We start from the raw sequence: 25153 nt of genomic DNA, 5'->3' as shown, positions 1-25153 counted from the left end.
TACAACCTTGGAGTCGCACCGGAAGTCATACAACCTTGGAGTCGCACCGGGAGTCATACAACCTTGGAGTCGCACTGGAAGTCATACAACCGTGGAGTCGCACTGGAGGTCATGCAGTCTTGGAGTCGCACTAGTGTCAGCCCGGACATTTTTGGCTGTTTTTGCTGACAGCCATTTCCATAGCAGGACCACCCTCCTACCCCAACTCAAGGGGCCCCCCAAGTCACCTCTGTCCCTGACTGCCATTGAATCTCCCTGCAGGCCGAACCCCTCTGTGAACGGAGCGATCTCTTTGCTGCGATCCTCTCTTGAACAACACATTTCCTATCTTGGCCCCTCTTTCTGTTCCCGATGACAACTGGAACTCATGAAATGTCTTCCCCGGAGGAGAGGGACGAGATGTGGGACGAGAAAGCTCCAGAAATGTACACGCCTTGGAGACCCCTCCAAACCCCTCCCCCTCTGGGCGATCGATGCACATTGCAGCGATCAGAACCGATTCCTACCTTTTGAAGAAATCTGTTTGTTTCTCCGTGTCCATGTGCAGAGTTGAATGGGAGCGACTTTATAATGATCAATCAGCTGCTGCACCTGCAGGGCTCTGATGAGGAAAGTGGCAGGGTCTGCATCCCTTTAAATACGATTTCCCTCTGGGAGTATCTCACCAAAAATGACATTTTTGTTGCAGGGGAGGCCCAAGATCTGGCTTGTATCTTAGTGCAGACTTCTGGGAAAATCAGTGAGCCAATCACACAGCAGGAAATGACATTTCTGGTGGGCGGTCCTTATACCATCTGTGTACACAACGCCGCCAGGCGGCCATATTGCATTTTACTGTAAATGACAGCGGCTGCTGATTGAAAGATGATTTATAACATTCAGTTACAATGTGACTCGTGTAGCGATTGTATGTTATATTTATTTGCTATATTTTCCCACAGAAGCGGAGTTACCCTTTAACAACTCGCCCTCCTACTCTTTGGGCTCCGCCCCTTCCCCCCTCTACATTCTCTTCTATTGGAATCTTCCTCTTTTCACCCCGAATTCCATGTCACTTCTCTCCTTTTCACGCGTCTCACGCGGACGGTCAGATCTGCTCATCGTGACAAACATTTGATAATCTCGTTACGTAATATCCTGTCATCCCCTCCGGACGAGATTCTGTCTCGTGTTCAATTCATTGCACAATATCTGAGTTCGCTCCGTAAATGTCGATCTTTTCTGCCCCATCGAGTCTACATGTGTCTGTATGTACACCGCTACTGCCTATGTGTGCTTCCATCCTCTACAGCAGTGGTTCTCAACCTTTCTAATGCCGCGACCCCTTAATACAGTTCCTCATGTTGTGGTGACCCCCAACCATAAAATTATTTTCGTTGCTACTTCAGAACTGTAATTTTGCAGTGGCAGGAATAGTGCCCCATCATTGGTGTCAGTGGGAGGAATAGTGCCCCATCATTGGTGTCACTGGGAGGAATAGTGCCCCATCATTGGTGTCAGTGGGAGGAATAGTGTCCCATCATTGGTGTCAATGGGAGGAATAGTGCCCCATCATTGGTGTCAGTTGGAGGAATAGTGCCCCATCGTTGGTGTCAGTGGGAGGAATAGTGCTCCATCGTTGGTGTCAGTGGGGGGAATAGTGTCCCATCATTGGTGTCAGTGGGAGGAATAGTGCCCCATCATTGGTGTCAGTGGGAGGAATAGTGCCCCATCATTGGTATCAGTGGGAGGAATAGTGCCCCATCATTGGTGTCAGTGGGAGGAATAGTGCCCCATCATTGGTATCAGTGGGAGGAATAGTGCCCCATCATTGGTGTCAGTGGGAGGAATAGTGTCCCATCATTGGTGTCAGTGGGAGGAATAGTGCTCCATCATTGGTATCAGTGGGAGGAATAGTGCCCCATCATTGGTGTCACTGGGAGGAATAGTGCCCCATCGTTGGTGTCAGTGGGAGGAATAGTGCCCCATCGTTGGTGTCAGTGGGAGGAATAGTGTCCAATCATTGGTGTCAGTGGGAGGAATAGTGTCCCATTGTTGGTATCAGTGGGAGGAATAGTGCCCCATCGTTGGTGTCAGTGGGAGGAATAGTGCCCCATCATTGGTGTCAGTGGGAGGAATAGTGCCCCATCATTGGTGTCAGTGGGGGGAATAGTGCTCCATCATTGGTGTCAGTGGGAGGAATAGTGTCCCATCATTGGTGTCAGTGGGAGGAATAGTGCCCCATCATTGGTATCAGTGGGAGGAATAGTGTCCCATCATTGGTGTCAGTGGGAGGAATAGTGCCCCATCATTGGTGTCAGTGGGAGGAATAGTGCCCCATCATTGGTGTCAGTGGGAGGAATAGTGCCCCATCATTGGTGTCAGTGGGAGGAATAGTGCCTATCATTGGTGTCAGTGGGGGGAGGAATAGTGCCCCATCGTTGGTGTCAGTGGGGGGAGGAATAGTGCCTATCATTGGTGTCAGTGGGGGGAGGAATAGTGCCCCATCGTTGGTGTCAGTGGGGTGAGGAATAGTGCCCCATCGTTGGTGTCAGTGGGGGGAGGAATAGTGCCTATCGTTGGTGTCAGTGGGGGGAGGAATAGTGCCCCATCGTTGGTGTCAGTGGGGGGAGGAATAGTGCCCCATCGTTGGTGTCAGTGGGGGGAGGAATAGTGCCCCATCGTTGGTGTCAGTGGGGGGAGGAATAGTGCCCCATCGTTGGTGTCAGTGGGGGGAGGAATAGTGCCCCATCGTTGGTGTCAGTGGGGGGAGGAATAGTGCCCCATCATTGGTGTCAGTGGGAGGAATAGTGCCCCATTATTGGTGTCAGTGGGAGGAATAGTGCCCCATCGTTGGTGTCAGTGGGAGGAATAGTGCCCCATCGTTGGTGTCAGTGGGAGGAATAGTGCCCCATCGTTGGTGTCAGTGGGAGGAATAGTGCCCCATCGTTGGTGTCAGTGAGGGGAGGAATAGTGCCCCATCGTTGGTGTCAGTGGGAGGAATAGTGTCCCATCATTGGTGTCAGTGAGGGGAGGAATAGTGCCCCATCATTGGTGTCAGTGGGGGGAGGAATAGTGCCCCATCGTTGGTGTCAGTGGGGGGAGGAATAGTGCCCCATCGCTGGTGTCAGTGGGGGGAGGAATAGTGCCCCATCGTTGGTATTAGTGACACAAATGATGGGGCACTATTCCTCCCACTGACACCAATGATACTTACCTTGCTGACCCCTGCTCCAGCCTGGGCTCGCTCTCTCCCTCTCCCATCTACAGCCTGCAGAAGCAAAATTTGCACTTACCTGTCAGCTGTCTTCCTTCTCTGGCCTCTCTCCTCTTCACTCGGTCCTGCAGCTCCCTCGATCTTCTTCGATCTGCGCGCTCTGCCGCTCGGCTCCTCCTCTCCAAGCTCCACCTCCTCGCCGGTGATTGGCCGCCTGTGTGCCTCTCCTGAGCTACAGTTCCGGTGGCCAATCAGCGGCGAGGAGGCGGAGCTGTTGAGTGATCCCGGAGGTGTGGCCAGGTTACAGGGGCAGCATATCATCCCGCCCACAGATCGCGAGACAGAGCAGCGGTGTCTCGGTTCCTAAGACCATCGGAAATATGTGTTTTCCGATGGTCTTAGGCGACCCCTGGGAAATGGTCGTTCGACCCCCAAAGGGGTCGCGACCCCCAGGTTGAGAACCGCTGCTCTACGGGATCATTGGACCCGCCCTGGTACCGCAGACTGTTTTCACAAGAAATCTCTTGAGAGGTGATCCAGTCAAAGCGGGACTTGGGAGTTTCTGTAATAAAGGCCGGGCCATACACTATACAGTGGGGATGGAAAGTTTGGGCACCCCAGCTAAAAATGTGTATTAATGTGCATAAAGAAGCCAAGGAAAGATGGAAAAATCTCCAAAAGGCATCAAATTCCAGATTAGACATTCTTATAATATGTCAACAAAAGTTAGATTTTATTTCCATCATTTACACTTTGAAAATAACAGAAAACAAAAAAATGGCGTCTGCAAAAGTTTGGGCCCCCTGCAGAGTTAATATCTTGTACTGCCCCCTTTGGCAAGTATCACGGCTTGTAAACGCTTTTTGTAGCCAGCCAAGAGTCTTTCAGTTCTTGTTTGAGGTATCTTTGCCCATTCTTCCTTACAAAAGTCTTCCAGTTCTTTGAGATTTCTGGGCTGTCTGTCACGCACGGCTCTTTGAAGGTCTATCCATAGATTTTCAATGATGTTGAGGTCAGGAGATTGTGAAGGCCATGGCAAAACCTTCAGTTTACGCCTCTTGATGTAATCCCCCGTGGATTTCCAGGTGTGTTTAGGATCATTATCCATTTGTAGAAGCCATCCTCTCTTTAACTTCAGCTTTTTCACAGATGGCATCAAGTTACCATCCAAAATTTGCTGAAATTTTATTGAATCCATTTTTCCTTCTACTCGTGAGATGTTCCCTGTGCCACTGGCTGCAACACAACCCCAAAGCATGATTGATCAAACCCCATGCTTCACAGTTGGATGATTTTTGTGGTGAGGACGTAGAAGAGGTTTTCTTCTGATGACTCTTCCATGAAGACCATATTTGTACAAGTATCTCTTTATAGTGGAATAGTGACCACAACTCCAGTGTCTGCCAGATCTTTCTGGAGGGATCGTGCAGTCAAACGTGGGTTTTCAATTGTTTTTCTCACAATCCTGCGAGCTGTTCTGTCTGATATTTTTCTTGGTCTTCCAGATCTTGCTTTAACTTCCACTGTTCCTGATGACTGCCATTTCTTAATGACGTTCCGAACAGAGGATATTGACATGTGAAAACGCTTTGCTATCTTCTTATAGCCTTCTCCAGCTTTGTGAGCGTCAACTATTTTCAGTTTCAGTTTTCTAGACAACTGCTTAGAAGAAGCCATGGTGCTGATTGTTGGGGCAAGGGCAGATGAGTCGGGGCATTTAAAACCTTTGAGATTGACATCACCTGGTCTTCCCAGACGATGATTGAGAACAATCCATGACACTGGCAGGTCTCAGCTTGGCAAAGGGGGCAGTACATGCTATAAATTCTGCAGGGGGCCCAAACTTTTGCAGACGCCATTTTTTTGTTTTGTGTTATTTTGAAAGTGTAAATGATGGAAATAAAATCTAACTTTTGTTGACATATTATAAGAATGTCTAATCTGTAATTTGATGCCTTTTGGAGATTTCTCCATCTTTCCTTGGCTTCTTTATGCACATTAATACACATTTTTAGCTGGGGTGCCCAAACTTTCCATCCCCACTGTACAATTTTCTTGTACAATTTTCCTTTAGATTTACCAAAATCATAGAATACGAGGTCAAACTTAAACACTTCACAATTTGCATGCAGTCGGGGGGGCCCTGGAACGGCATAGAAGAGGGTAAATCGAGAGGAAACCCTAACCGTGAGAAAATTGTATAATGTGTGACCAGCTCACGCCTGGAAAGTGGCGGGGGGGGGGGAGGGGGGGGGGTCGTACTTCCATAGAGTAGTAATGGATTTTCTTTGTTTCTTACAGAACTCGTTGGAGAATCTTTCGCTCAGACCTCAAATGAGCTGGGAAAGGAGGAGGGCAGCGAGCTGTCAGACGGGTGAGTTGCCTGTGTGTGTGCATGGGAGGTCCATTGGATCCGGTCTATATTCTCCCTAGTATGTATGAATGTGAGTTAGGGACCTTCGATTGTACACTCCTCGGGGGCGGGGACTGATGGGAATGTACAATATATATGTAAAGTGATACCACCTGCCTGGAGTTCCCATGTTCTCCCTGTGCCTGAGTGGGTTTCCTCCAGGTACTCCAGTTTCCTCCCACACTCCAAAGACATGCTGGGAGGTGAATTGGCTCCTGTCTATATTGTCCCTAGTATGTGTATGTATGAATGTGAGTTAGGGACCTTAGATTGTACGCTCCTCAGGGGCGGGGCCTGATGTGAATGTACAATAGATATGTAAAGTGCTGCGTATAAATTGACGCCTCTATATAAATACCTGAAGTAAATAAATGATATACATCTCAGGGCGGTGGCTCTGTAATGGGTCTGTCCAGGTAAATGGCGATAAAACTCAGAAAGCGACGACTTTATCCCTCCACAGAGAATCCCAGAGTAAGGAAGATGCAGAGGAGAGGGGGGACCTCCTGTCTTCAGATGACTCCTTTGAGCCGTATCCAGAGAAGAGGTAATATATCTGCAGCTGCCAGACAATCGATGATCCTGAAACACACATTTCTGATGATGTGAACCTGAGAATAGATAAAGGGGCGGCCGCCGCTGACTTGCTGTGGGAGGTGCAGGTTCCAGGGCCACCGTACTGGTTATTGCTTCTGTACCTTGTGAGTCGCCGACTCCAGCCAGCCATACACCGATCGACGTTCCGGGTCCAGCAGGGACCGGCTGAATCCTCATCATTGTGTAGCCATTTGATCGACTTCTGTCATAGGAATATACTGGAAAATTTGTTTTACAGCCGCTGATCCGTGTATTCAGCTAGTGGGCGGGTCTCAGTGTCAGAATTCCACGTCCTCCATCCACACAAGGCAGGTGGATGGAGGAATCAGAGTTTTTTTCTTGTTCAGCCCATTAACTGAACAAAAAGGAAAGAAAAAAACCAAACAAACCTTCCATAGCTGGGGGTGGCTACCTGTCAATCACGGTCATGTGACGGGTAGATCATGTCTCTCCTTTGCTGACCCCGGGCTAAACTGCACCTCCCCAGTGCTGTACCGGGCAGACCAGGGTGAGAAGTCGGGTGGATCAGGGGAGGAGAGAGCAGGAAGCTGGAGGGAGACCGCTGGGCAGGTGAGGAGGGGGGAGGGTGGGTGGAGCGGGGGGAGGGAGCCAGCAGGTGAGGAGGGGGGAGGCAGCAGGTGAGGAGGGGGGCGGGTGGCTGGAGCGGGGGGGGGGAGGGAGCCAGCAGGTGAGGAGGGGGGGGCGGGTGGGTGGAGCAGGGGGGAGGGAGGCAGCAGGTGAGGAGGGGGGCGGGTGGGTGGAGCAGGGGGGGAGGGAGCCAGCAGGTGAGGAGGGGGGCGGGGGGGGTGGAGCCGGGGGGGTAGGGAGCCAGCAGGTGAGGAGGGGAGTGGGTGGGTGGAGCAGGGGTAGGGAGGCAGCAGGTGAGGAGAGGGGCAGGTGGGTGGAGCTGGGGCAGAGGGAGCCAGCAGGCGATGAGGGGGGCAGGTGGGTGGAGCAGGGGGGGAGGGAGCCAGCAGGTGAGGAGGGGGGCGGGGGGGTAGGGAGCCAGCAGGTGAGGAGGGGGGAGGGTGGGTGGAGCAGGGGTAGGGAGGCAGCAGGTGAGGAGAGGGGCAGGTGGGTGGAGCTGGGGCAGAGGGAGCCAGCAGGCGATGAGGGGGGCAGGTGGGTGGAGCAGGGGGGAGGGAGCCAGCAGGCGATGAGGGGGGCGGGTGGGTGGAGCAGGGATCCTACCTAATAGGTAAGAAAGGGGGAGGAGTTTCAGTTTTGGGGGGAGGGGTCAAAGGTAGAGAAGGAGGCCGCACACCCCTTTACACCAGTGCAACCTGGTGAGAGGAGGCGGCAGGACAGCCAACATCAGATGGATATGTAGAAGAGCTTACACTTCAAATGCAGCCGGGCAGGAAACGCTGCGATTGGTCACTCATCCGGACGAATCGCAGTCTTTGGTGGCCAGTATTTTATTGTCGGTGTATTCTGTGTGGAGCGGATCGCACATGTGGAAGGATCCGGCTTTGTGGATTCTGGAATGTGAGGAGTTGGGGTGAGTGTGGTGTTGGGGATCCATTGAGGTATTGTTCTGAGCTCATTGGGCCCCTCACTGGTACCGGAGAGCCGACATCTTCCTGTTTTGTTTTCAGGATCGCTCCAAGGAAGAGCCGACACAGAGAGGCCAGGAAGACACGAGAACCCAGAGAAAGGAAGAAGCCGGGACCCAAACCAGGATGGAAGAACGTCATCAAAAGAGAGCGGTTAGTGTGGCGCCATTTCTCTCAGGAATTAAACAAATATCGCAATTCAACAATAATCCTACTTGTAAAAAACAGTCAGTTTCTGCAAAGTTACAAAAGTTGAACTATAAACTCAGCAATCGGGAGATCAAATCTTCAGACATCCACAAAGCACAAGCCGTCAGTCAATGTACACTCACCGGGCACTTTATTAGGTCCGCCTGTTCCATGGCTCCGTCACACAAATGGCTAATCAGCCAATCACATGGCAGCAACTCAATGCGTTTAGGCATCTAAATGTGGTGAAGACGACTTTCTGAAGTTCAAACCGAGCATCAGAATGGGGAAGAAAGGGGATTTAAGTGACTGACCGTGGCATGGTTGTTGGTGCCAGACGGGCCGGTCTGAGAATTTCACAAACTGCCGATCTCCTGGGATTTTCCTGCACAACTATCTCCGGGGGTTACAGAGAATGGTCCAAAAAAGAGAAAATATCCAGTGAGCTGTAGTTGTGTGGAGGAAAATGCCTTGTTGAGGTCAGAGGAGAATGGGCAGACTGGTGGGAGATGATAGAAAGGCAACAGGAACTCCAATAACCCCTCATTACACCCAAGGTATGCAGAATACTAAGAACAGGAAACGGAGGCCACAATTCGCACAGAATCACCAAAATTGGATGATAGAAGATTGGAAAAACGTTGCCTGGTGTGATGAGTCTGGATTTCAGCTGCGACATTCAGATGGTAGGGTCAGAATTTGGCGTAAACAACATGAAAGCATGGATCCATCCTTCCTTGTATCAATGGTTCAGGCTGGTGGTGGTGTCATGGTGTGGGGGATCCATCCTTCCTTGTATCAATGGTTCAGGCTGGTGGTGGTGTCATGGTGTGGGGGATCCATCCTTCCTTGTATCAATGGTTCAGGCTGGTGGTGGTGTCATGGTGTGGGGGATCCATCCTGCCTTGTATCAATGGTTCAGGCTGGTGGTGGTGTCATGGTGTGGTGGATCCATCCTGCCTTGTATCAATGGTTCAGGCTGGTGGTGTCATGGTGTGGGGGACCCATCCTGCCTTGTATCAATGGTTCAGGCTGGTGGTGTCATGGTGTGGGGGATCCATCCCGCCTTGTATCAATGGTTCAGGCTGGTGGTGGTGGTGTCATGGTGTGGGGGATTCATCCTGCCTTGTATCAATGGTTCAGGCTGGTGGTGTCATGGTGTGGGGGATCCATCCTGCCTTGTATCAATGGTTCAGGCTGGTGGTGGTGGTGTCATGGTGTGGGGGATCCATCCTGCCTTGTATCAATGGTTCAGGCTGGTGGTGGTGGTGTCATGGTGTGGGGGATCCATCCTGCCTTGTATCAATGGTTCAGGCTGGTGGTGGTGTCATGGTGTGGGGGATCCATCCTGCCTTGTATCAATGGTTCAGGCTGGGGGTGGTGGTGTCATGGTGTGGGGGATCCATCCTGCCTTGTATCAATGGTTCAGGCTGGTGGTGGTGGTGTCATGGTGTGGTGGATTCCTCCTGCCTTGTATCCATGGTTCAGGCTGGTGGTGGTGTCATGGTGAGGGGGATCCATCCTGCCTTGTATCATCGGTTCAGGCTGGAGGTGGTGATGTCATAGTGTGGTGGATTCCTCCTGCCTTGTATCAATGGTTCAAGCTGGTGGTGGTGGTGTCATGGTGTGGGGGACCCATCCTGCCTTGTATCAATGGTTCAGGCTGGTGGTGTCATGGTGTGGGGGATCCATCCCGCCTTGTATCAATGGTTCAGGCTGGTGGTGGTGGTGTCATGGTGTGGGGGATCCATCCTGCCTTGTATCCACGGTTCAGGCTGGGGGTGTCATGGTGTGGGGGATCCATCCTGCCTTGTATCAATGGTTCAGGCTGGTGGTGGTGGTGTCATGGTGTGGGGGATCCATCCTGCCTTGTATCAATGGTTCAGGCTGGTGGTGGTGGTGGTGTCATCCATCCTGCCTTGTATCAATGGTTCAGGCTGGGGGTGGTGTCATGGTGTGGGGGAGATTTTCATGGCACTAGCATGGTGGACCTCATAAAGTGGCCGGTGAGTGTATATCTCAGATGGAATTGTAAGGCTCATACATGAAGAATGTTGTACACCACGGAAGGATACAATATCCCCATCACTGATAGAACACGATTGGTTGGTGTGACGTTACACATGAAGTAATATCTCTTTTCTATGCCGCCTTGTGAGCGGGGGCTGGGAACCCGAGTGCTACAAGAGAACATGGAAGGGGAGAGGCGCGGAGCCCCCATTAGTGCAGCAGATGTGATTGATGAACGCATTTTATACCCTTTTTATTGGATATAATTAGCGGCTCCATCGGCGTCTCTCCTTCACTTCTCAAGGATTAGAATTAAACACGACACAGAAAGCTCTTTATTTATCACCGATAGAAGAAGCTGAAGGCCAAGTCCCTTCCTCCCGGCAATGTACTAACCGGTGAGTGGGCCACAATGGCAGTGATTGGGCGGTGGGGGCCCCGGGTCATAAATCTAAGTGCAGGCCTCTTGTACCGGATTGGCTGGTTGGCCCTTCGCCTGAAGGAGGGCAGGAAGTTTGCCACAAGTTGAGGACTGCAAAGCAAACTGACGAGAGGAGACAACAGCCGAATCTTCTACTCCTCCTACCAGCCCATCCCCCACAGTTATTAACGTTTGTACCACTAACCCCTCCCTCTTAGATTTGTAAACTCCCAGGATCAGCCCCTCCCTCTTAGATTGTAAGCTCCCAGGATCAGGCCCTCCCTCTTAGATTGTAAACTCCCAGGATCAGCCCCTCCCTCTTGGATTGTAAGCTCCCAGGATCAGGCCCTCCCTCTTAGATTGTAAGCTCCCAGGATCAGCCCCTCCCTCTTAGACTGTAAGCTCCCAGGGTCAGGGCTCTCCCTTAGATTGTAAGCTCCCAGGATCAGCCCCTCCCTCTTAGATTGTAAGCTCCCAGGATCAGGCCCTCCCCCTTAGATTGTAAGCTCCCGGGATCAGCCCCTCCCTCTTAGATTGTAAGCTCCCGGGATCAGCCCCTCCCTCCTAGATTGTCAGCTCCCAGGATCAGGCCCCTCCCTCTTAGATTGTCAGCTCCCAGGATCAGGCCCCTCCCTCTTAGATTGTCAGCTCCCGGGATCAGGCCCTCCCTCTTAGATTGTCAGCTCCCGGGATCAGCCCCTCCCTCTTAGATTGTAAACTCCCGGGATCAGCCCCTCCCTCTTAGATTGTAAACTCCCAGGATCAGGGCCTCCATCCTAGATTGTAAGCTCCCAGGATCAGCCCCTCCCTCTTAGATTGTAAGCTCCCAGGATCAGCCCCTCCCTCTTAGATTGTAAACTCCCAGGATCAGGGCCTCCCTCCTAGATTGTAAGCTCCCAGGATCAGGGCCTCCATCCTAGATTGTAATGGCGCCATAAATCCTGTATAATAATATTAACAGGCAGCATATTATCCGTATTGCGAAGGGCGGGGTGATTTCAGCTTTCCCAGCATGCCACGCCCATGGGAGGAGCCTCAGGAACAGTCGCACCGCGTGTATCTCAGCAATATTCCATTGTCTTCCAGGGAGGAGCTGCCTACAATCTACAAGTGTCCTTATCAGGGCTGCACTGCCGTGTACAGAGGTGCGGATGGGATGAAGGTACGTAGAGCACTCCGGCTGAGCCTGAATGTCACTCCCAGAACACGTCATTCCCGGAACACGTCATTCCCGGAACACGTCACTCCCGGAACACGTCCTGACTTCTCCCCTGTCTTACAGAAACACATTAAGGAACATCACGAGGAGGTGCGGGAGCGACCCTGCCCCCATCCCGGCTGCAACAAAGTGTTCATGATAGACCGCTACCTGCAGAGACACGTCAAGCTCATCCACACAGGTGACGGCACTTGTATCACCTACGGGGGGTACGCTCTAATGACCGAGGGGTGTACAGCCACACCCTAACCTGGAGTCCACGCCCACATCGGGGCGTACAGCTAGACTCTCCATTTTAAAGCAAACCTGTACTCTGCCCATTCAGCTCTGCCAATTGTAGGTGTTTGGAGTGTGGGAGGAAACCCACGCAGGCACAGGGAGAACATGCAAACTCCAGGCAGGTGGTGCCGTGGTTGGGATTTGAACCAATGCTAGGTGGAAGTGCTAACCACTGTGCTGAGCCATCATGCTGCCGGCTGTCAGCCTTTTCCTGTCATTTGCATACAGGGCTGCTGTTAGTAACCATGTGGCCCCATACAGCCAACCTGACAGCCCCGACCCCCCCCCAAAAAAACAGTGAATGATCAGTACTGATCACTCCTTGTGTTCATTCAGGAAAGGAAGTGACTGGTAACATAGTTCCCGGACCCCTCCCCCACTCTCCATCCTGAAGGATCCTTTTGTGTGCTTGCAGCTGGCAGTGGAAAGGAGAGGAGGGAACCTGGCAGCACTGCGGGGGTGGGGGGTGTCTCCCTCCTCCAATCACAGAATACATTTCATTGTGGGATACAATAGTACCTCTTCTTCAGTAACACGTCCTGCCCTGGGGTGACAATGCTGCTTTTCCATAGATACTGTACAGCGTATCCCAGCACAGGAAGCGTGTCAATGGCAGGATCACCAGGTGGGAAAAAAAAAAGAAACCGAATGCAGCCGCTGCCCCTCAGGACCCTCAGGCTGCAGATTGGTATATTGTTAGGTTTAGTGCGGCTGTAAGAAATCTTCTTGTCTGTTGTCTGACACCATGCCTGTGATCTGATTCCAGAGGAGAGGAATTACATCTGTGACCAGTGTGGACAGGCCTTCAAGCAGCGGAAACACTTATCTGTGCATCAGATGAGACACTCAGGAGCAAAACCCTTACAGTAAGTACATCACTGCTGACAGCACACCTACCTACCTACCCGATCTCCAGCCCACCGGAAACCAGACAGAAAATACATCCAATGTATTGGGATTAGATTCTGACCACCAACGTATCACATGGACCCCCGAAATGGGCAGCTTACAGCATTAAAGTGTTTCTGAACCCTCAACAGTGACATCTGTCTGTAGATGCAGGAAGCGTGCTTGTTATACTCACTGTGCGGGGTCCGGGGAGAGCGGATATAGTGAACGCGGGGTCCGGGGAGAGCGGATATAGTGAATGCGGGGTCCGGGGAGTGCGGGATATAGTGAACGCGGGGTCCGGGGAGGGCGGGTATAGTGAACGCGGGGTCCGGGGAGGGCGGGTAGAGTGAACGCGGGGTCCGGGGAGGGCGGATACAGTGAACGCGGGGTCCGGGGAGGGCGGATACAGTGAACGCGGGGTCCGGGGAGGGCGGATACAGTGAACGTGGGGTCCAGAGAACATGTCTCCACTGCTCTAGAGTCCAGTGGCGGCGTGCTTTACACCACGGCATCCGACGCTTTGCATTGCACTTGGTGATGGAAGGCTTGGCTGCAGCTGCTCGGCCATGGAAACCCATTCCATGAAGCTCTCTACGCACTGTTGTTGGGCTCATCTGAAGGCCACACCAAGTTTGGAGGTCTTTAGCTATTGACTCTGCAGACAGTTGGTGACTTCTGCGCACTGTGCGCTTCAGCATGCGCTGACCCCGCCCTGTCATGTGACGTGGCCTACCACTTGGTGGCTGAGTGGCTGTTGTTCCCAGTTGCTTCCACTTTGTTATAATCCCACTAACAGTTGAGCGTGGAATATTTAGTAGCCAGAAAATGTCACGGATGGACTTATTGCCCAGGTGGCCACCTATCACGGGACCACGTTGGAGTCACGGAGCTCCTGAGAGCGACCCATTCTTTCACCAATGTTTCTAGAAGCCGTCTGCATGCCTAGGGGCTTGATTGTATACACCTGTGTCCATGGAGGGGATTGGAACACCTGAATCACATGATATGGAGGGGATTGGAACACCTGAATCACATGATGTGGAGGGGATTGGGACACCTGAATCACATGATGTGAAGGGGATTGGAACACCTGAATCACATGATGTGGAGGGGATTGAAACACCTGAATCACATGATGTGAAGGGGATTGGAACACCTGAATCACATGATTTGGGGGGCGGGGACAATACGTCGGGCACTATAGTGTACTAAGTATAACATCATCTTTTATATTGTACACAAAATGGGTTTTGTATTGTTTTCTTCACAATAAAACTTAAAAGTGTATTTTTTCCCAAAAATTGCGTTTGGAAAAAATGCTTCACAAATAACATGTAAAAACCACCAATTTATTCTCTAGGGACTCAGCTTTATAAAATATATGTTTGGGGGTTCTAAGAAATTTTCTAGCAAAAAGTACAGATTTAAAAATGTAAAAAAAAAAAAAATGCCAGAAATGGTGGGGGGCTGACGTGGTTAACCCCTTTGCACCTGCGCCTCCCAACCTTTTAAGTTTCAGAAGCCAGGAGGCGGGGCATAGTTGTAGGGTCATGTGACTGCTGTGATTCGCTGTCACATAATCAGAAAAGGTCCCGATCACAAGGGGAGATCGGGACCTTTCTGTGAGTCACGGACACGTGCTGGGAGCGGGCAGGGCGCGCGCTCTCAGCACATATGTATCTTCAAATGGTACGAAAATATGCGGCCGCTCGGCGTCAAGACCCAGACACCTTGAGGTTGCATATCTGCGTGTGCTCGGCCTCTAGGGGTTAATCTCCTCCCTGGAACTTCGTGGTTCCGTCACGCTTTGATGTCTTTGTACGCGGCCGAAGCACGCATAGCTTTGTACATCATCTGATCGGTCATGTGACCGCGTTGTCTAACACATTCCCGTTCCTTTTCCTCCCGTCAGATGTGAAGTGTGCGGCTTCCAGTGCAGACAACGCGCGTCACTCAAGTACCACATGACCAAGCACAAGGCTGAGGCCGACCTGGAGTTTGCATGCGACCAATGCGGGAAACGCTTTGAGAAGGCGCACAATCTCAACGTGCACATGTCTATGGTCCACCCGCTCACCCAGAGCCCGGCCAAGCCCCGGAAACCGAACCCGATACCCCCTCAGGGACGATGGAAGCTGTGAAACCAGAACTGGCTCAACAACTGCCCAGCTGAGGACTGGACAGGAAAAAAAAAAATGGAAGACTTAACTTTTTATACTCTTTTTTTAATTGTTTTGCTGTTCGGAGCACAAAGCCGACCCACCAAGTCCTTCCATTTCACACAGTGAACATAAAACAAAGTCTTATTTTTTGTGGTGGCACTCCAGGCGTCCCCCCCTGAGGTGCTCCCTCCATGAACTGGAAACCAGGCGAGTCGCTGCAGAGCAGTGTTACCGCCCCCCTCTTTGGTTTACGTTCTAACATAACAGTAGGTAGATCGGCGGATAATTTATGATATTAACTGGAAGCCTTTGAATAAATTATTTACACAGTAAACAGTGGCGGCTGGTCCTTGCAATGACTCGACCATCGATCGTTCCGTATACTTCCTGCACAAACCACACCGGCGGCACAGCCACGCGGGGGGGGGGGTTGTCATTAATGGCGGACTAAAACAGCTCCGGCTCATCGGGGGGAGTCGTCATTAATGGCGGACTAAAACAGCTCCGGCTCATCGGGGGGAGTCGTCATTAATGGCGGACTAAAAACAGCTTCCGGCTCATCGGGGGGAGTCGTCATTAATGGCGGACTAAAACAGCTCCGGCTCATCGTACAAAGAGTCGTCCTCGAAGCTCCGCAGGACATTCTTAAGCAAGCCGGCCAGCTCAGGGTCCTTCTCATCCCACGAGTCCACAATCTGCAGATGACAACATATCATTCATACATTTAAGAGAAGGGAATTGGGGGGGGGGGGGGGGAAGATTAACCCCTTCATGCCTGAGGGTAAAACAAATCTTAATGCCCAAGCACAATTTTACAACATTGACACGTTCGTAAAACCGTCCGTAGCATCACAACTACTTCGTACATCCGGATTATACCGCGATTTTGTTCAGGACAGATTGGGCTTCATTTGGTGGTAAATGGTAATGGATATCTTCAGATTTTTTTTTTATTATCAAAGGAAAACTGGCCCAAAATAATAAAAAAAAAATATTTTTTTTTAATTTAGCTGTGTGCTTCTCGTTACTATAACCGACCACCAAAGAGCAACCCAAAATAAATTCTCCAGCTCCTGACGATCGCAGCGATACCACATGTGTGTGTAATTTGTTGTTTGTACCCGGAGTACGGCCCAGAAACAATAGGGAGCATTTTATTTTTGGGGGTTTTTTTACCTAAAACACACTGATACCAATTTAAAAATTAAAAAAAAAATTAAAACTCCTGACCTTTGACCCAAACACTGACCCCGGCACTGAACTAGATAAAACCTTGATTTAGGTATTTTTTCTTTATTTTTTTTCTCTATGCCAGGAGTTAAGAGAGTTACAATGTATCTCTCTCTTCCATTCATAGAACAAAAAAACAAAACAAGGGGGCCGGGCTATACAGTGACTGATCACTGTGATAGCCAATCAGAGGCTCTCACAGCAATCTCGTGACCCGGAGTTGGGATTCCTGGGACCCGATCATTAGACCGTCTTTGTGCTGGGAGTGCGCAGGGACCGGGCCCCGGGGCTCTCAGTCACACCCTGGTCTTTGTGCTGGGAGTGCGCAGGGACCGGGCCCCGGGGCTCTCAGTCACACCCTGGTCTTTGTGCTGGGAGTGCGCAGGGACCGGGCCCCGGGGCTCTCAGTCACACCCTGGTCTTTGTGCTGGGAGTGCGCAGGGACCGGGCCCCGGGGCTCTCAGTCACACCCTGGTCTTTGTGCTGGGAGTGCGCAGGGACCGGGCCCCGGGGCTCTCAGTCACACCCTGGTCTTTGTGCTGGGAGTGCGCAGGGACCGGGCCCCGGGGCTCTCAGTCACACCCTGGTCTTTGTGCTGGGAGTGCGCAGGGACCGGGCCCCGGGGCTCTCAGTCACACCCTGGTCTTTGTGCTGGGAGTGCGCAGGGACCGGGCCCCGGGGCTCTCAGTCACACCCTGGTCTTTGTGCTGGGAGTGCGCAGGGACCGGGCCCCGGGGCTCTCAGTCACACCCTGGTCTTTGTGCTAGGAGCACACGCTGCGGCGCACTCCCAGCACAAAGACAGGTACGCAAATATACGGCCCCACGGAAAAAAGCCCATTGTTGTGAGGACGCATATGTGTGACGTCGGCACGAAGGGGTTAAAGCCCATTGCTAGGAAAATTTCCTCATAAGGGCTGGGAGTCCGGCCCGTATGACGCCTGACCCCCAGGCTGGACTCTCAGAACATAAAAGGCCAGAATGAAGTGTCGCTCAGGACCGGCGGCTCTGGACTGAGGAAGATGTCGCGGAGTATGAAGGGTGTAAGTACAGCTTGGGTACTTACCACTGTATACAGGAGGCTGGGGGATGGGAAAATAAGAAATTAAAAATATAAATTAAAATGTGGAGTTCTACTTTAAAGCAGACATTCACTTTAACCTCTTCCCGTCCGGCTCATGTAGATAAACAGCCGGATGGGAGCGCTGCCGATGTTTCTAAACATCACCCGCGTTCACTGCCTGTGCGTGCTCCCTGAGAGCGCGCGGCACCACAATTGGTGCCTGCTGTGTCCGGAGGAGACAGCGGAACACCAATCACTGTAAGGGATGTCTGTGTGATTTCCTGACATCATTGCTTACTACGTGTGAAATCTGTGAATGATCACCGAGATCACATGGTACAGGGCCATTCACAGCAGCCTTGTACCATGTGACAAGCTGTGTCCGGACTGGAAGGGGAAGTGTCCGGACTGGAAGGTGGGGGGGAAGTGTCTGGACTGGAAGGGGGGGGGGGGGGTGGGTGGGGGGTGTCCGGACTGGAAGGGGGGGGGTGTCCGGACTGGAAGGGGGGGGGGGGGGGGGAGTGTCTGGACTGGAAAGGGGGGGAGGAAGTGTCTGGACTGGAAGGGGGGGAGGAACGTCTGCACTAGAAGTGGCTAATAGACATTCCACCACAAGTGCAGATCACACAGGACCCCGACTACATGGGACCAGACATACCTGGGGCAGGCGACTCCTGAATGCAGCACTTGTGTGTTGGCTCTTCAGAATGCAGCTAAGAAGAAACTGGCGCCCCCTGTGGAAGACAGACTGTGGATCGTCCTACGAGGAGCAGAAAGGAATTCAGTTATTCGTCAGCCAGCAGTCATGACTTCTACATTACAGTCCAATCTGGAACCCAGACCTGCAGGGGATGGAGAAGAGGACTGCCATCCAGAAAGAGTTGGAAGAGCTGCGTGTACATCTCTAGGGAAATAGGAAGAAAGTCCTGCTGCCTGACCACACGTTCCACCGGAAGAGACACCGCCAAGCTGCAGAAACAAAACACAGGTCACCGGAACCCTGAAACGTCGGAAATCGGCATTACGGAACCTTCTGCCTTATTGCTGCTTTGCTGCGCTGTTTGGGTGCCCACAGACCTGGAGGATTAGCTGGACATGGAGGACCATCAGCTGGACATGGAGGACCATCAGCCGGACATGGGGGACCATCAGCCGGACATGGGGGACCATCAGCCGGACATGGGTGATCCAAACACCTTAATGCTCGGTTCACATCTGTGCGGGTGGTGCCGCTGTGGATCCGCACAAAAATCTGGAGGAATGCGGGACCCACGGGAGGGTGTCAGTAGTTCTGGGAACCGAGGTCTGCGTTTTCGAAGGAAGTGCAGGGTCTTCTTCCCTGCATGTCCCGGGGCTCCATTCCTGCCCCGGGACTCCTGCCTGCGCAAAACGTGACCCGCATGGCCGCATAGATGTGAACCGAAGGCAAGTAACCGGTCAAACTGCTGCAATATAAAATCGCTTGATTTGGCTACGATTTCACATGCGATTTCTGAAGATTTTATAGCAATTTGTGACGATTTTCAACAATTTCTTGCAATTTGCAGAGCGATCTCCATTACATTCGATGTACGTGAAATCGCAACAAAATTGCAGAAAAAGTCAGGCAGGAACTACTTTAGAAATTGTGCCGCAGCAAAGCACACGTGTTAAGACACCGACATTCATTAGATGTGATTTCAATTCGCAAATCGCAGCGGTGTGACCGGCACTAAGGCACCAACGTCTACAAAACGCACCGTCTACAAAACGCACCGTCTACAAAACGCACCAACGTCTACAAAACGCACCAACGTCTACAAAACGCACCAACGTCTACAAAACGCATGTGTAACCAAGCATTGTCTTTGCTGTTATGAAGGACGATGAGTGAGGCTCGGCATTGCCAGAGTCCCTCATCGCAGGAAGTGATTGGGAAGAGTTTTCTGTGACACCGATCCATTGTCATTGTGAATGTTTAGTGAAGAGGAGAGGAAAAGGAAAAGCACAAACGCCGCATTACCAACTGCCTGCCTGTTAAAGCGGAGCTCCGGGTCCCCCCAAAAGTCAGCAGTTACAAATACTGTACAAATGATGTAGCGGCTGACTTCTAATAGGACACTTACCTGTCCTGCGATGTCCTCACCTGAGCCCACCCTTCTAATTCAGGGGCCGCATCTTAAAGCGGAGCTCCACCCAAAAGGGGAAGTTCCGCTTTAAGCCTTTGTCCCCCGCTCCCCATTAAGGATTGGCACCTTTGGGGAGCAGGGGGGTGGGGGAGCCGGCACTCGAATTTGACAGGTACCTGGTCCCACTTTTGCTGCGATCGCAACCGGAAGTTGTCCTCCCCTCTCCCTCCCGTAGTCTATGGGGTCATTCACAAAGCGCAGAGCTTCTCGCACATGCTCAGTGGGCACCCGGCTGTGAAGCCGCAAGCTGTCCCCTCCGGGTGCCCACACTGAGGATGCCGGAGCCGGGGAGAGAAGATGGCCGGTGAAATCAGCGATGGTGAGGACACCGCTGGACCCCGGGACAGGTAAGTGATCGGTGGTGAGGACACCGCTGGACCCAGGGACAGGTAAGTGATCGGTGGTGAGGACACCGCTGGACCGAGGGACAGGTAAGTGATCGGTGGTGAGGACACCGCTGGACCCCGGGACAGGTAAGTGATCGGTGGTGAGGACACCGCTGGACCCAGGGACAGGTAAGTGATCGGTGGTGAGGACACCGCTGCACCGAGGGACAGGTAAGGGGCTGATTTTAAGAATCAGTAGATAGTTTTTGTAGTTTTTATAGCTGATGATTTTTATTTTTAAGTCAGGGAAAGTGGCAGTGAAGCCTTGCAGATCCACAGCCGGTCTCCTACTACGCATGCGCAAAGTGTGCCGCGCTCTGTGCATGGGTCGCAGTCTTCTGGGATCTGTAAATGTCCCAGAAGGCCGCAGGAGAAGTAGGGGGGCTGAACTTCCACCCCAGATTGCTGATGTGCACCTGACCAAACGTGGGAGGGGGTATCTATCAAAACGAGGTACCCGCTCCCCCCCCCCCCCCAGAGTGCCAATTGTGGCAGTGGAGGATGCAAACAAGCAAAACTTCCCCTTTTGGGTGGAATTCCACTTTAATGATGTGGCCTGTTGGTGGGTTCACTTACCGAGCTGGAAGACAAACGATGGTGACCCCCATTACTATGAGTGGGCTGTGCGGAGGATGGTGACCCCCATTACTATGAGTGGGCTGTGCAGACATGGAGAGCAGTCAGCAGTACACTTATACCTCCCATATATATGGAAACACAAAGAACCTTCCAGAATACAAACATGGAAACTGCCATTCCTGACCTGTGTTTATAGGTGCTCCACAACGGTCATCCATATCACTCCATAAAGTGGCTGTAAACCTCAGACATTAAATATGAACAAAGCACATCCCTCTATAGTGTGTACTTGTCTCAGTCCAGAGCACTGAGTATCATTTCTGTCTGCTGCCTCGTTCCTCCGCTATCAGCATCAGTCAAATCTGACACCAAGAGAAAAAAGGTGACGGGAGGAGCTCCAGCACACAGCTTGTGATTCACAGCCTCAGCTCTGTTCCTGTGTGCGGTGTCCCCAGGGGCGGACTGACAACTCATGGGGCCCTCGGGCAATAGGGGATCATGGGGCCCCTGTGTCCTTGCCCAAACTCAAAAAAGCCTATGAAAAAAGGTACCAGGGGCATCTCATGGGACCCCCTACTGACCCCGGGCCCTCGGGCAGTGCCCGAGTTTCCAAATGGTCAGTCCGCCCCTGGGTGTCCCTTCCCTCCAATCAGCTCTCAGAGCTCTCCAGTGTGTAATTTCAGCTCCCTTTCCTCCATGCTTCCTGACGGCACAAACAAGCTTTATAAATTCTGGACTTTGAATGGACGTAGAGAAGAGAAGACTGCAGAGAAACAGGTACAACTTATTGTTTCCTCTCTGTGTATCACCTGACGCCGGTCACCTCACCGGAGATATGGAGGGTTTGCAGCCACTTTATCTACTTAGTGATCTGCTGACCTGGAACAAGCAAACAGCCAGGTAAGTGTCACCACACCTGATGCTCATTGCAGTTCCGGGTCAGTAGTAATAGTCAGCCCAGCAGTTCCGGGTCAGCAGTAATAGTCAGCCCAGCAGTTCCGGGTCAGCAGTAATAGGCAGCCCGGCAGTTCCGGGTCAGTAGTAATAGGCAGCCCGGCAGTTCCGGGTCAGCAGTAATAGGCAGCCCGGCAGTTCCGGGTCAGCAGTAATAGGCAGCCCGGCAGTTCCAGGTCAGCAGTAATAGTCAGCCCGGCAGTTCCGGGTCAGCAGTAATAGTCAGCCCGGTAGTTCCGGGTCAGCAGTAATAGGCAGCCCGGCAGTTCCGGGTCAGCAGTAATAGGCAGCCCAGCAGTTCCGGGTCAGTAGTAATAGGCAGCCCAGCAGTTCCGGGTCAGCAGTAATAGGCAGCCCGGCAGTTCCGGGTCAGCAGTAATAGGCAGCCCGGCAGTTCCGGGTCAGCAGTAATAGTCAGCCCGGCAGTTTCCGGTCAGCAGTAATAGGCAGCCCGGCAGTTCCGGGTCAGTAGTAATAGGCAGCCCAGCAGTTCCGGGTCAGCAGTAATAGGCAGCCCGGCAGTTCCGGGTCAGTAGTAATAGGCAGCCCAGCAGTTCCGGGTCAGTAGTAATAGGCAGCCCGTCAGTTCCGGGTCAGTAGTAATAGGCAGCCCGGCAGTTCCGGGTCAGTAGTAATAGGCAGCCCAGCAGTTCCGGGTCAGTAGTAATAGTCAGCCCAGCAGTTCCGGGTCAGTAGTAATAGTCAGCCCAGCAGTTCCGGGTCAGTAGTAATAGTCAGCCCGGCAGTTCCAGGTCAGCAGTAATAGGCAGCCCGGCAGTTTCGGGTCAGCAGTAATAGTCAGCCCGGCAGTTCCGGGTCAGCAGTAATAGGCAGCCCAGCAGTTCCGGGTCAGCAGTAATAGTCAGCCCGGCAGTTCCGGGTCAGTAGTAATAGGCAGCCCAGCAGTTCCGGGTCAGTAGTAATAGGCAGCCCAGCAGTTCCGGGTCAGCAGTAATAGGCAGCCCGGCAGTTCCGGGTCAGCAGTAATAGTCAGCCCGGCAGTTTCGGGTCAGTAGTAATAGTCAGCCCGGCAGTTTCGGGTCAGTAGTAATAGGCAGCCCGGCAGTTCCGGGTCAGCAGTAATAGGCAGCCCGGCAGTTCCGGGTCAGCAGTAATAGGCAGCCCAGCAGTTCCGGGTCAGCAGTAATAGGCAGCCCGGCAGTTTCGGGTCAGTAGTAATAGGCAGCCCAGCAGTTCCGGGTCAGTAGTAATAGGCAGCCCGGCAGTTCCGGGTCAGTATTAATAGTCAGCCCGGCAGTTCCGGGTCAGTAGTAATAGGCAGCCCGGCAGTTCCGGGTCAGTAGTAATAGTCAGCCCGGCAGTTCCGGGTCAGTAGTAATAGGCAGCCCGGCAGTTCCGGGTCAGTATTAATAGTCAGCCCGGCAGTTCCGGGTCAGCAGTAATAGGCAGCCCGGCAGTTTCGGGTCAGCAGTAATAGGCAGCCCGGCAGTTCCGGGTCAGCCCAGCCCTGGAGTCTGCGATTTTATGAAGCAGTCATCAGTGACACCCGTCATAGAACCTCCCGCCAGCTCACCCGGCTGTACCTGAAGAACGCCATGGGGAGCAACTTCAGAAACTCTTCAGAGACGGACTGATGGAGGCGACACTTATCTGCAAGACAGGAATTTCGGCATGAACGCAAAGTGAGAGCCAAGCAGGAATCGTCTGCTATCAGCGGTCTGGGTGCAAAAATACTTCAGAGATTCCAAAAACATGCAATCTGGATACATATTTCAATGTGGGAAACCAACATCTACACTTCGCACTCGTTACATGTGATATATTTTATATCATTTTCATTCTTCAAGTGCCACAAGGTCAGCTGTAGTGCCGGTGAGCTCAAGTCCCGCCCCTCACCCCGCCCATTGGGGAGAAGATGCCCCTTGATGGAAACCACACTGACAGCAAGATCTATAGCAGAAGTACTGTTACAGGGCGGCAGGGCTGCGCAAAATCACGTATATGTACACACAAGATTTGCATTCCTGGGTAGGGGGTGCGCGCGTCCTGCCCTACTCGAGCCGCTATTGGCAGCTAGAAATGTCAATCACAGGGTCCCAGCTGGCAATCGGTGATCATCGGGTAAAGGTGACAGGAGAGAGGTCTGTATGTAAACACCACAGGTCTCTCCGCTGTCAGCAAGGACATGCTGCTTTATATCTCTCTGCACAGCACGTCTCCCTAGTAACACAGAACACAGTTAACCCTTTGATTGCCCCTCACGTTAACCTCTTCCTGCCCAGTGCCATTAGTACAGTGTCAGGCTTTTTATTAGCCCTGATCACTGTATTGGTGTCACTGGGGATGTCAGTGACACCATGTCAGTCCCCCCAGTGCCAGAATGTCCGCCGCAGCCCCTCTAAAATTCACTGATCGCCACCATTACTAATATAAAAAAAAGTTTTAAATCCCCGTATCTATCCCGCCATTTGTAGACGCTATACTTTCATGTAAACCAAATAATTTACACATTGTGAAGACACGGAGCAGAATACATTTTGGCCAAAATTTATGAAGAAATTGTTTTTTTGTTTTTTTTTTACTGCACATTTTATAGCAAAAAGTCAAAAAGTTTTTTTTTCAAAATTGTCAATCTTTTTTTGTTTATAGTGCAAAAAATAAAAACCGCACAGGGGATCAAATACCACCGAAAGAAAGCTCAATGAGTGGGAGAAAAGGACGTAAATTTAATTTGGGCGCAGCGTTGCATGACCGCGCAATTGTCAGTTAAAGTAACGTAGGGCCGTATTGTAAAAATGGCCTGGTCAGGAAGGGGGGGGGGAATCCTCTGCAGGGAGAGAAGGGAGGAATCCTCTGGAGGGGGAGGGGTTAGAGATAACTAGCTGCTGACATTATCCGCCGGCTCACTAACTGAATATCCGAATTCTCCTAATCTTGGCAGCTGATCTATGTAATAAAAGTACAATATTCCCCCCGCCGGCGTTTACTGACATTTGTCTGATTTCAGCTGGAAAGTTGTAATCCAGCTCGCTCCCCTCTCCTCCAGGCACCGGATGGTTTGTATACAGTACTCTAGCGCCATCGTGTGTTCAGCTCCTCCCTATTCAAAAAAAAAAAAAAATCATCATTAACACCTTAACGGGATTACCGGAGATTTATAGATGAATTCCAGACGCGGGATATCGTTACAGAGTTACTGTTCCAGCTTGGACCAACTATGTATATCCCAGACCTGGCCGATGCCCTGGAAGCTGGAAATCACTGAAGTCGGCACCACTACTACACCACTACTACACCGCTACTACACCGCTACTACAGTGATCTCCACTTGTTCCGGGTCCTGTGCTGAGCGGCTGCATTCAGAACACAGGAGACTGACCGCTCAGCACCGGCACCATTCAGAGAATGCTTTGTACTCCCATGCCGAGCGGCTGACCTCCTGTGTTCTGAATGTTGTGAGTGCAGCAAGCCAGCCGCTCAGCACAGGACCCGGAACAAGTGGAGATCACTGTAGTAGCCGTGTAGTAGTGGTGCCGACTTCAGTGATTTCCAGCGGCATCGGCCGGATCTGGGATATACATAGTTGGTCCAAGCTGGATATGAGGTCTGAGTAAGCGCTGAATTTAGCACAAAGCACGTCAGCTTTGTAATGTTCCCGCCATACCCGTGATGTCATTGTAATGTTCCCGCCATACCCGTGATGTCATTGTAATGTTCCCGCCATACCCGTGATGTCATTGTAATGTTCCCGCCATACCCGTGATGTCATTGTAATGTTCCCGCCATACCCGTGATGTCATTGTAATGTTCCCGCCATACCCGTGATGTCATTGTAATGTTCCCGCCATACCCGTGATGTCATTGTAATGTTCCCCTCATA

General features: G+C 51.9%; 1 protein-coding gene and 1 pseudogene across 2 annotated transcripts in view; one reads left to right on the top strand and one right to left on the bottom strand.

Moving 5' to 3' along the window:
- LOC149427137 (zinc finger protein 276-like) overlaps positions 1–15267 on the top strand; it is a 41792-nt pseudogene extending 26525 nt beyond the window's left edge. The window contains exons 5-11 of the transcript XR_016311438.1: positions 5498–5570; positions 6073–6156; positions 7805–7915; positions 11469–11544; positions 11665–11782; positions 12647–12746; positions 14684–15267. The product of XR_016311438.1 is annotated as a zinc finger protein 276-like (transcript). The remainder of the gene's footprint in view (positions 1–5497; positions 5571–6072; positions 6157–7804; positions 7916–11468; positions 11545–11664; positions 11783–12646; positions 12747–14683) is intronic.
- Positions 14976–24370, bottom strand: LOC149427136 (Fanconi anemia group A protein homolog). The gene is made up of 5 exons (XM_089668224.1): positions 24265–24370; positions 22857–22923; positions 18068–18194; positions 17884–17985; positions 14976–15628 (listed from the first exon to the last, which is right to left on the bottom strand). The coding sequence occupies exons 1-5, from the start codon at positions 24353–24355 to the stop codon at positions 15521–15523; spliced, it is 495 nt and encodes a 164-aa protein (XP_089524350.1). The 5' UTR covers positions 24356–24370; the 3' UTR covers positions 14976–15520.
- Positions 24371–25153: the final 783 nt, after the last annotated feature.

The sequence above is a fragment of the Staurois parvus genome, unplaced genomic scaffold (genome assembly GCF_062004578.1).
Source record: "Staurois parvus isolate SC_StPar_1 unplaced genomic scaffold, SC_StPar_1.0 ptg003979l, whole genome shotgun sequence".
Taxonomy (NCBI): Eukaryota; Metazoa; Chordata; class Amphibia; order Anura; family Ranidae; genus Staurois; species Staurois parvus.
Note: the sequence above shows the minus strand (reverse complement) of the source record. Positions and strands in the feature narration are given on the sequence as shown.